The 12,568-nt window shown below is 43.5% G+C and overlaps 2 protein-coding genes across 2 annotated transcripts in view; both read left to right on the forward strand.

The window, feature by feature from the left end:
- mylk (myosin light chain kinase) overlaps positions 1 to 6,550 on the forward strand; it is a 32,398-nt gene extending 25,848 nt beyond the window's left edge. The window contains exons 18-20 of the mRNA XM_004086895.4: positions 343 to 471; positions 1,743 to 1,855; positions 2,164 to 6,550. Of these exons, the coding sequence (XP_004086943.1) occupies positions 343 to 471; positions 1,743 to 1,855; positions 2,164 to 2,292 (371 nt within the window). The 3' untranslated portion in view covers positions 2,293 to 6,550. The remainder of the gene's footprint in view (positions 1 to 342; positions 472 to 1,742; positions 1,856 to 2,163) is intronic.
- A 2,267-nt stretch (positions 6,551 to 8,817) lies between these two features.
- On the forward strand, positions 8,818 to 11,868 carry tp53rk (TP53 regulating kinase). Its single transcript, XM_004086892.4, has 2 exons — positions 8,818 to 9,094; positions 11,318 to 11,868. The coding sequence occupies exons 1-2, from the start codon at positions 8,890 to 8,892 to the stop codon at positions 11,803 to 11,805; spliced, it is 693 nt and encodes a 230-aa protein (XP_004086940.1). The 5' UTR covers positions 8,818 to 8,889; the 3' UTR covers positions 11,806 to 11,868.
- Positions 11,869 to 12,568: the final 700 nt, after the last annotated feature.

A 12,568-nucleotide genomic window follows, 5' to 3' on the forward strand; every position in this document is an offset into this window, starting at 1 on the left:
GTGCCATGGTTAAGGTAACTTGACTAGTGTAGAGCAGAAAAACCCTCACAAAAGTGAAAACTTTACATAAATATTTCCCTCCTTGCCCTGCTGAGTAGCTGCACAGGCTTGCATGTTAGGCTAGCACCTATAACGGCTTAGCTAACATTAACTAATGGGTGCCAGCGTGATTCCAAAGCTTTGCCCCAGCAGCAAACACATCTGCTCCTGGGATTCATTTCCAATGTCTAAGATGCATGTTGGACTTCCCCTTAATTTTTCTCCACAGACATATGTCGTCACCCTGAACTTTCTCTTAAGGGCTTGGTGATAAACTCCAACCAACTGTGTGTTTTGTGTCAGAGGACAACCAGTTCCTGGAGTGCTTGGAGTACGAGCAGAGAGCTGAGTGTAAGCCAAGCTTCAGCAAGGTCATCAGAGATGTGGAGGTCGTGGAGGGCAGTGCCGCCCGCTTCGACTGCAAAATAGAAGGTACAGAGGATCAGTACAGCCATTAGTCTGCAGTCATTTACGCTGGCTTTAATAAAAGAGACAAGCTAACTGGTAATAATATTACTGATTGGGACACAGATACAAATGGTTAATTATTCATAATCTCAGTGTTTTCTTCACTTTGTCTTTCGAAAACAAAATAAAGTTCTATTTCAATACAAAAACTAGAAGAATAATAAAGTCTACTCTGTTTTTTAAGACTTGTATCTGATCCTTTACAGTGTTTCCCCACTTATTCGCAGTTCAATATTCGCGGATAAGCTCAGACAACTCATGGTGCTTGTATGAGACTTTTACATCTGAGGGACGTGCTGTATGAGTTTCTGAGGAAGAGGGTGGAGATGAAGAGCACACGGCCACCAAGAGCTGGTTCCACCGGTTCCTGAATCGATATGACCAAAGTTTGTGCCCCTGCATAGAGAAATAGAGTCAGCTGATTCAGAAGCTGCCAGAAAATATCCAGATACGCTGAAGATAATCTCAGAAAATAATTATCATCTGGATGAATGAATAATGGAAGAAATCGGCCTTTTTCTGAAAGAAACAACGCTCAAAACACGCTGGTGCCGGACTGACGCGCCATGCCCGACGCTCAAATCGCGCTGCAGGACGTTTCGCACTTCACTGATGAATTAGGAAGTACTGGCTCCTGGTTTTGAGGCACAGAAAGACACTCCTTATGTGGGATGTAAAGTACGCTGCAGTGCAGTCTATTGTTCTGAATCAAAAAACTCTTTATGTTGAGCAACGTTCCAATGTCAGTCTGCCTCAGAGCAGCTGTGGCTACATCAGTAGATACCATCACCACTTATAAATAAATAATGGAGATACATTGTAAGAGCTTTGAGCGTCAGGAAAAGCGCAGCTAAATCCAATCCACTATTAATATTGTTAATATGAATGTTCTTTAATAAAAATTTTACAAAGCATCAGAAATGTTTTAGTAGGGTTTTTTATGAGGAAGCATAGGTGACAGGCATTCTTGGTGGTCACGGGTGTCTCTGGTCCCTAAGCACCGCGAATACGGGGGAATACTGTACTTACCAACAATCCTATCAAACAAAATATAGTCCTGCAAATACTTGTTTTAAAACTCAAGTGTATTAAAATATTTGCATTTACTCCAAAGTGGACCAGGAGTTAACTGACCGTCTCAATGGGAGATGCTTGTTTGAATGGAAAAGCCTGTTCAGACTTCAGACTTGTACAGAGAAGGAGAGTCTGGGCTGACGGCTGACTGCTTGTTGCAGGCTATCCTGACCCGGAGGTGGTGTGGTACAAAGATGACCAGCCCATCAAAGAAACTCGGCACTTTCAGATCGACTACGACGAAGATGGAAACTGCAGTCTAATCATTTCAGAGGTCAGAGGTCAACCTAAATGCTATCATTACATTGCAAAAACTGCACGAGGAAAACTTCTTTTCTTCCAGCAAATGTATTCTTTAAGTTGTAAAAAAAAGGGCAGTGGGTGGTGTCAGACGACACTTGTCTTCAGAGTTAGAGCAGGAGGAAATGTTCTGATGCTTCTCTTGAAGTCTGCTGATATGTCTGGGCAGTTTTTGATGCGACTGTTGAGCTTCGAATGAAAGCCCTCCTTTTTTTGTGAAGTGAAGGGCAGACGACAGAAATGAATCCAAGCGTCTTTTTCCGTTCGTCTCTGGTCCTGCAGGTGTCGGGTGACGATGACGCCAAATACACAGTGAAGGCGGTTAACATCCTTGGGGAAGCAACCTGCACCGCCGAGCTGCTGGTGGAGGTGATGGCTGAAGAGGAGGAGGAGGAGGAGGAGGAGGAGTAAAGCAGGAGCTGGCGAGACTCAGCAGGAGCAGGATGGAGCTCGCTGTTCCTTAGCTTCAGTTCAGCTTCTCACAAAGAAATGCGGACCTTTAAAATGACAGACGATTGTTTTGGGGGTTGGAGGAGCAGGCGGGTGGAGCTGCACACATCCTATCTGATCAGGTCTCGTGATCCAGCATCCCTAACAATGAGAGGCATTTCCCTCCAGTCTGCTCATCTCCTCCCACCACTCTCAGCTCTTCAGTAAATCGCTTCAGATGGTCTTATAAGACTTTGTGTTTTCTTTTACCAAGAAAAAGAAATTACACCAGAAGAAAAGAGGCTTGATCAATTCACTGATGTGTTAAGCTCCACCCACCTCACAGGTATAGCCCCTCCCTCCCCACATCACTGAGCTTTCTCTTTCCTTGTCCTTTATTCTTCAAAGAAGATTAGATGTTTGTGCGTTTTCCGCCCCTCTTGGTGCCTGGAGTGATGTGTGACAGATGAGACACAGAACCGTTTCTGAAAACGCCATAAGCGGCCATCCTGGGGTTGTCAATGAGCACCACTTGAGTGTAGAAGTCATGGCTTCACGTCTTCATCCCAGACGGGTACTGCCTTGCAGCAGCGCCTCCCACGTTCAGGTAACACTGCTCTGTGGACTGTGTATCATCTTGGGAGCAGTGTGGCGGTCATGGCTGTTTCTGAGTCACGGCTGCTGACTTCAACCACGATGAAGTGAGCCTGCTCTCTGTGGGACAGAGGAGGGAGGATCAGCCATACCTCATGACAAAAACAAACCATGTGCAAATTATTCTGTGGTAACTAATGCATTGCTGTCTAATTTTTGGTAAACATCACTGGTCCAAAGACAGCAGCGTTTCTAGATTGGGAGTGAGACGCCTTTTTTTCACTGATGTCTGTCATGATCCTGCTGTCTTACAGTTCTCTAGTCAGTTCACTTCAGTTCTTGCCTTTTTTTGTGAAGCTCCATCAGGAGAAGTTAAAGTGTTGATGACAGGAGCAGGAAACGTGTAGAGCATCATTTTTATGTCTGAAAATGTTGTCATTAGGTACCGAAGGACATCCACAAACTGCAGAAAAAGACACGAAAGTTACAGTTTGACTGTAATTCAAGTCACTGCATGAACCACCTCTCTGTAAAAAAAAGGGCACTGTTGCTCTGGTTCCCTCATTTAGTCCCTGTTTGAAACATGTGTTTTGGCTGAACATGTTAAGTTCAAAGCATGTCGACCTTTCAGAGTGCACAGCTGACTTTGCAGCTCAGACATCTCCAACCATTGAAATGGGATTTTGGGGGTGTTTATGTGGACACAAGTAATAAAATAAACGCCGCATCAGAATAAAAACGCCCTGATCAGAATACTCTGACCCGATCAGAATACTCTGACCCGATCAGAATACTCTGACCCGATCAGAATACTCTGACCCGATCAGACTCGTTCGGATAAAGATTTCCTTCCGATCAAGAATGGGTGGGTGATGCTGATTGTTGATCCGGTTATGGTGCATGGAAACCGTTTCCTCTGATCGTGGATCATTACTGTTCTGGCTTTTTCGTCGTGTGTCGGCTGCTCTGCGGAGCGAGCTGTTGGACTCCGGAGAACCGTGTCTCTGAGCAGAGGAGCGGCTTCAGGAAGGTGCACATGCTCTGCAGGCGGCTCTTGGGTGTGGAAAATCGGCTCCAGACAGTCCTACCAATCGTGTCCAGAAAAAATAAAGGCTGATGATTTTCGCATGTTTTTACCTGCGGCCAAGATGCACTTTGCTGAATTGCCCGGCAGTATTTTAAGTGCGTCCAAGGCTAAGAGTTGTTGTTGGTCGCTCGTATCAATCTAGCCCTAACTGTAACGCTGTCACTTCATCTGGATCCATGCAGGCCAAGAAAATGGTTCAGCACTGGCTGCACCTATTTAGAAAATTATGTGTGAATAGTCACTTAAAGAAATACTAAGCGCACGCTCAGAAGATCATCTCGCTTCATGCTAAACGCAGCCACGTTTGTTTACAACATGCCATTTGTCATTTCCAGTGTTTTAAACAGTTCTGTGCCTGTCAAAATCCTTTATTCCGATCAAATGTGTGGCGGATGTAAACATTTGTTATAATCTGAGAAAGTTTTTCAGGGCCCATTCTAATCCAATCGTTGATCCGATTCAAGACATTTTGCACTTGTGACCGCAGCTATTCATGGGAATCATTATTCTTGTCATGCCCAACAATATATTTAATCCAACTCTGGCATAAAAAAACCAACACTGCCATCTAGTGTTCGCTGGTGTTCCTACAGAACGACTCAAACCACTTGCTGAAGCCAGAGATCTTGTTTCTAGTTTTTTGGGCAACACCAGAAGCATTTTCAAGCTTTATCACGAACCAGAGCTTCTCACTCCAACAAACTCAAACATTGGTTTCCACTGATGTCTTTGACAAATTTAGACCAGTTTCATTTGTTTTATCTGTAACGGGTACACAAAACCTGTTATTGTATTACACAGAAGAATCTTTCCCATTCATGTCATTGCAAAGGTATGAACATTCTGATACCAATACAGTATCTAATTCTACACTTCTTCATTTAGTTATTTGATTTTTAAGTAACAAACACTATACGGTTTTACTTATCAGCTGAACTTAGACTTCCTGCATTCGCTTTATCCAGACACTCTAGAAAAAACACAACATCATCAGCGTACAGTGAGCTTCTTTCATGTCGATTCTCTGTTTTCATCACTGTTTAATTTTTTGACTCAAAACCGTTTTGAGAAAACATTTCGCTGTGAATCTGTTTTAATCATCATTGACTGATCGGCTTTAAAGAGTTTTGTGAATTTTTTGATTGGTTTTGCACCATAAATACGTAGTGGAAAGGATTGGAAGCTTGACAGCTCCCCCTTAAAAGGGGTTTCATCAGCAGCAAATGCATTTGAGCAAAAGGTGTGTAACTAAAAATGACTTGTATCTCTGCTCCTGCCATCAAAATCCTTCAATTAGTGGCGATTTGCTGTTCTTCCTGAAAGCCCAACATATTTTCTGTACCTTCAACAAACTTCAGCTCCAGTACTATGTCCAGACTGATTGTGGCCACTAAAACCAGAAATAAATTGTTTTCGCCATTTCAAAATTCATAATCAGGACTTTCAGTTGATTTTTTTATTGCTATCAAGCTGATATTGTTTGCTGTTTTCAACAATCTCTCTGTCCAAAACTGGAGCCTGTTTGCTCAGATGCTGGACAGAAAGGAGAAGGAAACAAGAGACTCAAACTAAAGTCAATCAAAATCACCTTCATGTATTTATTTATTTATGTTTTGTCAGCGTGATCTGGAAAAACGTTCATCAATTCTTTTCTAATCTGTGGTGTGTGTTTTTTCAAAGCTGGAGTTTTCAGTTGTTGAACCAAACGGTTTTGTGTCGCACCTGTAAATGTGTGCAGATCACTAACCAGCCGAGCGGCACCAGAGAAAGCCTTTGAGGAGAATGTCATGCAGACAAATGCAGACACATTCATCTGCCTTGCCAAGTGAGCCTTAAACAGACTATGAAGAGCACTGGGTCAACAGCTTTTTCTCTGATGCCTTAGAGTTTATTTTAGCATGTACCATCCCTTGGATGACGGTGATTATGCTAACTATGAGAAGATCACTGTTGACTCTGAGCATCAGAGTGAATCCCGCCAACATTTAGAAGCACTTTGTGATGTAAAGTGTAGTTTTCAGTCTTTAACTCCCAGTTGTCAGCAAAAAACAGCAGAATCACAGAGTTTCCCAAAGAGTCTGTGGCAGAAACCGTGAGGTAAAATGTTGTGAATTTTCCAACCGAGTGTTTGTGCTTCAGTCTAGTGGCTCCAAACTGGCTGATGTTTCCAACCTGAAGCCACACAGCATTTCTTGTGAATTCAGAGTGGGTCTTGTGTGTTTCACGTACTCTGTGTTAGGTTGGTGTGCTCAATGACCATGCTTTTTCTTTTCAACAGTTTTTTTTGTTCAATGTATTTAAAGCACAGATTTATAATTATTGTGAGCATCCGTTTTTTTTTCTCAAAGTCTTGCTGCACTTCATCCTGTCCAGTTATCCATCCGTGTTTAAAGATGGGCTCACCCCTTGACTATTTGTTTTCTTTTTGTATTAAGTGTATGTAGATTTTTTTTGTCAAATATTTATAAATATATGAGTTTGATGAACGGCAAACTGAGTTTATGAGACCTCTATCGTTCTTCTTACACACAGAAGCCAAATAAAGTTTTATCACAAAGAGTCCTGATGATGTGTGTGAAATGCAGACAGCAGTGTTGAAACACCTGGGGCCTCATTTATAAAACTTTGCGTAGGATTTGCGTCAGAAGTGGCGTACGGATGAAACATAGGACGTGCGTACGCACAGAAATATTCGGATTTATAAAACCGTGCACACGCACATCCTACGCATCTTTCCCTTAATAAATCACAACCGATTCTAAATGCAGCGCAGCTTTTGCGGCTTCATGACACGCCCATAGTTGCCCATAAATAGTCCGTGAAACGCCCACAAATGAATATTCATTGATTGGGAAACCATGGCAAACACAGAGAGAAAATCAAAACAACGTAACTTCACTCAATGTGAAGTAGAAGTTATCGTTGGCGAGGTGGAAAAGAGGAGAAAAGTGTTGTTTGGAGGGCACAGTGTGGGCATTACTAATGCCAAAAAGGCACGTGAGTGGCAAACGGTGGCAGACGCTGTAAATGCTGCAGCCTCACAACCTCGGACCGTGGCCGAAATAAAAAAGAAATGGTCGGACATCAAAGTCGAGGCAAAAAAACCTCTGGCGCTGCATCGCCAGAGTGTGTCTGCCACGGGGGGGGGACACCGGAGCTGAACCCTCTTGATGAGAGACAAGCGGCAAGAATTGGGGAATCCTTTAGTGGAGTGGTGACTGAGGCGCAGGGGGACGCCGACGCGCCAGATGCACCGGGTGACACCCCCCCAAAAGCCCGCAGAGGAAGTCGGAACCGGCTCATAAGCCACTCGTCCTCGTTTGCCAGCAAGTCTTCTTGCTGTCTAAAGATACGTTCACTCCGAATTCTTCCATTTGCCACATCTTCTATGAGCGCAAGATCAGCCATTGTGCGTCATTACGCATTGTGATGGGGCATTTTATTTCCCTCCATTTAATTACATCTGAAAAGCTACAGATGTCGGGAATAATCGACGTGGAAATGGGAAATTGATCAGCGCAAATGTAATTTCTTGTTGCTTTCTGAATGGTTGAGACATACGCCATACATTGTTTATCAAAAATAAAACAAACTAAAGGCATATGCATGAATACCATAATTCTGTAGCTTATGGAGAAATGTTTTAATATGAAAACAACTTTCCCCAGTGGACAATTAGTGCGTCTGTCCGTCCGTCCGAACGCCCGCACCTATATCTGCTCCGCCAGACGGACACATTGACGAGAATATCAGTTTTGTACATTATTTCGTTCTGTTAACTATATTATTTATGAGGATGAATTGCACAACATGCCAATATTGCAGAACATATTTCACTTTTCTTTCTGCAAATAAGTGTTCATTTGAATTTCTGTTGTAATTTTCGTTTGATCTTTTTTGTTTGTTTCACTGCTGATCGATCAAACGGATGTTGGTGTAGCTGTTAATTGTCAGACTTGCTTTGTGAAGTCTTCATGTTATTTATGAGAGGCAGTATTGTCATTTTCACTTTCACGTGTTTGTTCCATCTGCCGACGGCGTCACCGTTTCTCATTTCACCCGTTTTTGTGCGTACGCCTGGGTCAGAGCGTGAAGGACCGCACATTTTCCCCTCAAGTTTGCTTTTTATAAATCTCAACTATTGCGTAGAGAGTGGCGTACGCCTTCTTTTGTGCGTACGCAACGTTTATGAATGAGGCCCCAGATCATTGTAGTTGTCGTGCATGGTGATATGTTCTGACCGTAATTCCACTATTGGGTTGAATGCTATAAAACCTTCAATCATTGTTTTCCTGTTTCTCTTTCTTTATTCTAGTATCTTTGGCCATTTTTTCCGCTTAACTCCTACAATTTTTCATCTATTTTAACCATTCAACTATTCAAATATTCAGCTCTTTCCAGCTACAACTTTTGGACTTTCAAATCCTTGAACTTTTCCAGATATTCCAGGATTTTGGCCTCCGTTGAAAAACATGAGGGATCCTTGGTGCAGAAGCTCACTGGTTCGATACCCGGCTCTGGCATTTATCACAAAAATATGTTTTTTGTTATTGTGCTGTTTTAACTTTATTTATGGTTAACTTTGATCTTTTTTTAATTCATTTATTTATTTTCCAATGATTCCCCTTTACGCTTCCTTTTCATTCAGCGATACAGCATCAACCCATATTTTCTTCTGGAGATGCAGCTCCTTCTAGTTACAGAGAAATATGACAAAATCTAAAAAAACGACATGATGAATCTGTGGAAAAGAACGTAGATGTGTTTTTTTTTAGACAGGCAATGCTAATATAAAAAGATAATTTAGAACATTCCAGGAACATTCCAGTCCAGTAGGTGGCGGCAAACCTCAAACCGCCAGTAAAACGCCAGAAGAAGAAGAAGAAGCCGCCGCCAACATGGCGACCCTCCAGCTGCTGCGGGGCGCAGAGATGCTGAAGCAGGGCGCGGAGGGCCGCGTCTACCGGGCCGAGTTCCTGGGAAAACCCGCCGTGATCAAACAACGGTTTCCGAAACGCTACCGACACCCAGAGCTGGATGAAAAACTGACGCACCGCAGAACCATGCAGGAGGTCCGCAGCATCGCCCGCTGCCGGAGAGCAGGTGAGTCCCGCCGCCGCCGCGGTGCCGATCCCCGGCTTCAGACGCCTCTGCTTCCCCCAGGCGGAGGCCACTGCAGCCTAGGACCGTCCAGGACGTCCTGCTCTCTAGTTCACCACGAAAAGCTCCACGAGGCCTCGCGGGGTTTGTCCACGCACGAGGCGAAAGGTTCTGTCTGCTCAATCCGGGTCAGCATTAACCCTTTGTGGTCCTGGACCGCTTTAACAATTTGTAGAACTTTACAATTTCCTGGAATAATTCACCTTTAACACAGTTTGGTTTAGCAAAAGCAACAAAGTTTTTACTTTATTTTACTACACAACTGCACAGGACACCTGAGCGGTAGAAAAACACAAAGCAGAGTTGGAAATGTTGTCATTTTTTAACTGCAGAATGAACAAATTGTTTTTTGTTAACAAGAAAAAATTATAAACCCAAGAATTCCATGTCAGAACATTCGTAAACTACAGTCACACATCTTAAAATGCAACCGTGTGACGACCTGTGTGCAACTTATTCAGGTAATTCAGATTGGATGTCTCAGTTAATTTACTAAAAATATCTCTAGTTTCCCAGGTTATTTTGTGGCTGCCAACTCTCACGCCACACCTTTTTCTCACGCTAGACGGCAGTTGACGTTACTTATTTCCTGTTGATTTTTTTCTTATTCCTAAACTTAATGGAGAGACACAAACAATGTTTTTATTATTATATTAGCTCTGACTGCCGGAGACACTACGCTGGTCACTTTAGCCTAAGTCACTTCACAGGCCGTGGCTCTCTGGTTGTCTGGGTCCACAGGTGAGCGCAGGTGTGGCGTTCACTTCCACTGAGGCTCGTTCGGCCACTTCAAGGACGTCAGGAGAATGAAACGTGCGATTGTTTGATGCGCGTGTCCTAAATGTCTCATGAAGTCTTTGTAAGGATACGCAGCACTCCTGTCCTCCTGATACACTCAGGATTTATCGTTTCTAGCAGCCAGGCTGCGCTCCAACAGCCTGCACCTTTATGGCAAGCCAAAAGGGTCAAAATCTGTCATGAAAAGCAGCGAAAATAATGATTGTCTCGACTGGAGTTGGTGTTTCTTTTTTTGCTCTTCCTTTCCTCTCTTCCTTTTTTGGTTTTACCAGTATGTGCAGCATTAAGGCAAAAAAAAAAAAAAAAAAAAAAGAGACGTTTGTGTTTTCCTGCTGAAAAACGCCGCCATGAGACGAGAGGTTTCAGTCCGTCTCCTGTAGTCTGGACCAAAGATTCAGAGCTGCTGAGAAAACGAGGACAGATTCACTGAAGGGGAGCAGATGGACAGAAAATGCCCCCCCCCCCCCCCCCCCCCCCGATTCTGTCTCTAGTTGATTCATTTTTACATGAAATCAGAACAAAAACAGCCTAAAAACAGGATAAAAGATGCCGTTCAAAATCTACATCTTCTTATTTCAACGTTTTGTTGATGTTGTATTTTTTACGATGCGCATAATTCATTTTCACTGGGCACTAGGGGTGTTTTAAGTATGGGGTGGGGAGGGGGGGCATTTTTGTTCAGACGGTGAGAACAAAGAATTGCGAACAGAAGACGGGTTTTTTTCTTCCCTCAGTGTGAAGAGCAGAGGATCCGTTTTATCCAAGTTCTAAGAAATACATTTGATTAAAAGAGGAACATTTTGCATTTAAATGTTCTCATTTATTTAGGATTAAACCACGGTCCGGGTGAACACTCCATTCTGATCGCCTGCTGGGTGTGGACTAAAAAGTGAGAATCTAAAAAAGTAGTTCCAGCTGAAATGTTCTGTATCACTCCGCTGGCTTCTTTAAAACAAACGTAATCTTCATCGTCTGGACAAAGACGAGCGGCAAGAGGAGAGCTTTCCCTCTGAACTGATGCTTTATTGTTTAAAAAGTGATCCAAACTGAAAAAATAACAAGAGTAAAGGACTAAAAACTGGTTGAACATTTATTTCTTTTGCAGGTGACCATAGTATAAGCGGGTTGATGACCTTGGAAGTGTGCTTTATCAGAAATGAATGCACTTCATGGAAGCAACCGGACGGTTGCTTCCATGAAGTGCATTCATTTCTGATAAAGCACACTTCATCTTCCATTAATCCTTCCATAACCAACTCAAGTCGTCTCTATCCTATCATTTACAGACAGGATCAAGGCAAACTGTGATATTTACTTGGCCTCTGACCTTTTGCAGCGTCCGGTCAAAGACTTGTTTCTCCTCCACAGGCATCTCCACCCCCGTCGTCTACTTTGTGGATTACAGTTGCAGCTGTATTTTCCTGGAGGAAATAGTTGACTCTCAGACTGTGCGGGACTTCATCGCATCCGCCCGGCGGTCGTCCTCGCGGTCGGACCAAGAGCTGCAGCGGCTGGCTGAGCTCACGGGGCGGATCTTAGCCAAAATGCACGACGAAGACGTGATCCACGGAGACCTGACCACCTCCAACATGCTGCTGCGACGCAGCGCCGACAGCTCGGAGCTTGAGTTGGTCCTCATCGACTTTGGCCTGAGCTACATTTCGGCTCTAGCTGAAGATAAAGGGGTGGACCTTTATGTTCTGGAGAAGGCGTTCCTCAGCACCCATCCCAACACGGAGCCGCTCTTCCAGCAGCTGCTCGGCAGCTACTCGGCTTCCTCCAAAAAGTCATCGGCAGTCATCAAAAAGCTGGAAGAGGTTCGGCTCCGAGGCAGGAAGAGGTCCATGGTGGGATGAATGTTGACTGGAGCTTCATGGGACTTATGGCTGTCGTGGTTAATAAAGAAATGAGACTCTGAAGCTTTGTCTGGAAAGATTTCTGTTGATCAGAGTTACTAGTATGGCGGCGCTCTAGACTGCGTCTGTTTTGATCTCACGCGCCGCTAGATTTTTCAGTGGTGCACCAAAAAATATAAAATCCTTGGTGCGTCCAGCCTTTCTGGAAAAAAAAAGAGAAGAAAAGACAAAAAGCAGGAAAAGTTACTGCTGCTATCAAAGAACATTTGAATTCGTACCTAAGAAGAGATTCTGATGCGGCTCTTTACTGATCACAAAACTTTATACATTTTTTCTAAGTAAACATTTCCGCTCAGTGAAGCACCAACTTTTTCTTATTAATATTGTAGACTTGTTTCCAATGAAGGACCTTTTGTTTACCAGTTAATCTTTTTCAAGTCCTTAATGCAGAAATTGACAGCGATTAAAAAGCAAATGGAGTTTTTGAAAGCGCAGAGTAGAAGAGGCGGCTGCACCGACCTTCCATGGTGGTGCGCCTAAGAAAAGGAAACGGCAGCGGAGAGAATCTCTAGTCTACTGCTCTGCATGCGGTCAAATCAGGATCAGCTTCAATTGAATAAAAACAGTTTGTTCATTTGAACAGCACTACTGTAGTTTAGACTGTTAAGTTTCTCCATTACCTATTGAATTCTGTGACTTTATGTTCTTTAGGATTCATGTTTATTCCACAATTTCGGATCTGGAGCCCATTGAGACGCCTGTT

This window comes from Oryzias latipes, chromosome 21, assembly GCF_002234675.1.
Source record: "Oryzias latipes chromosome 21, ASM223467v1".
Classification (NCBI taxonomy): domain Eukaryota; kingdom Metazoa; phylum Chordata; class Actinopteri; order Beloniformes; family Adrianichthyidae; genus Oryzias; species Oryzias latipes.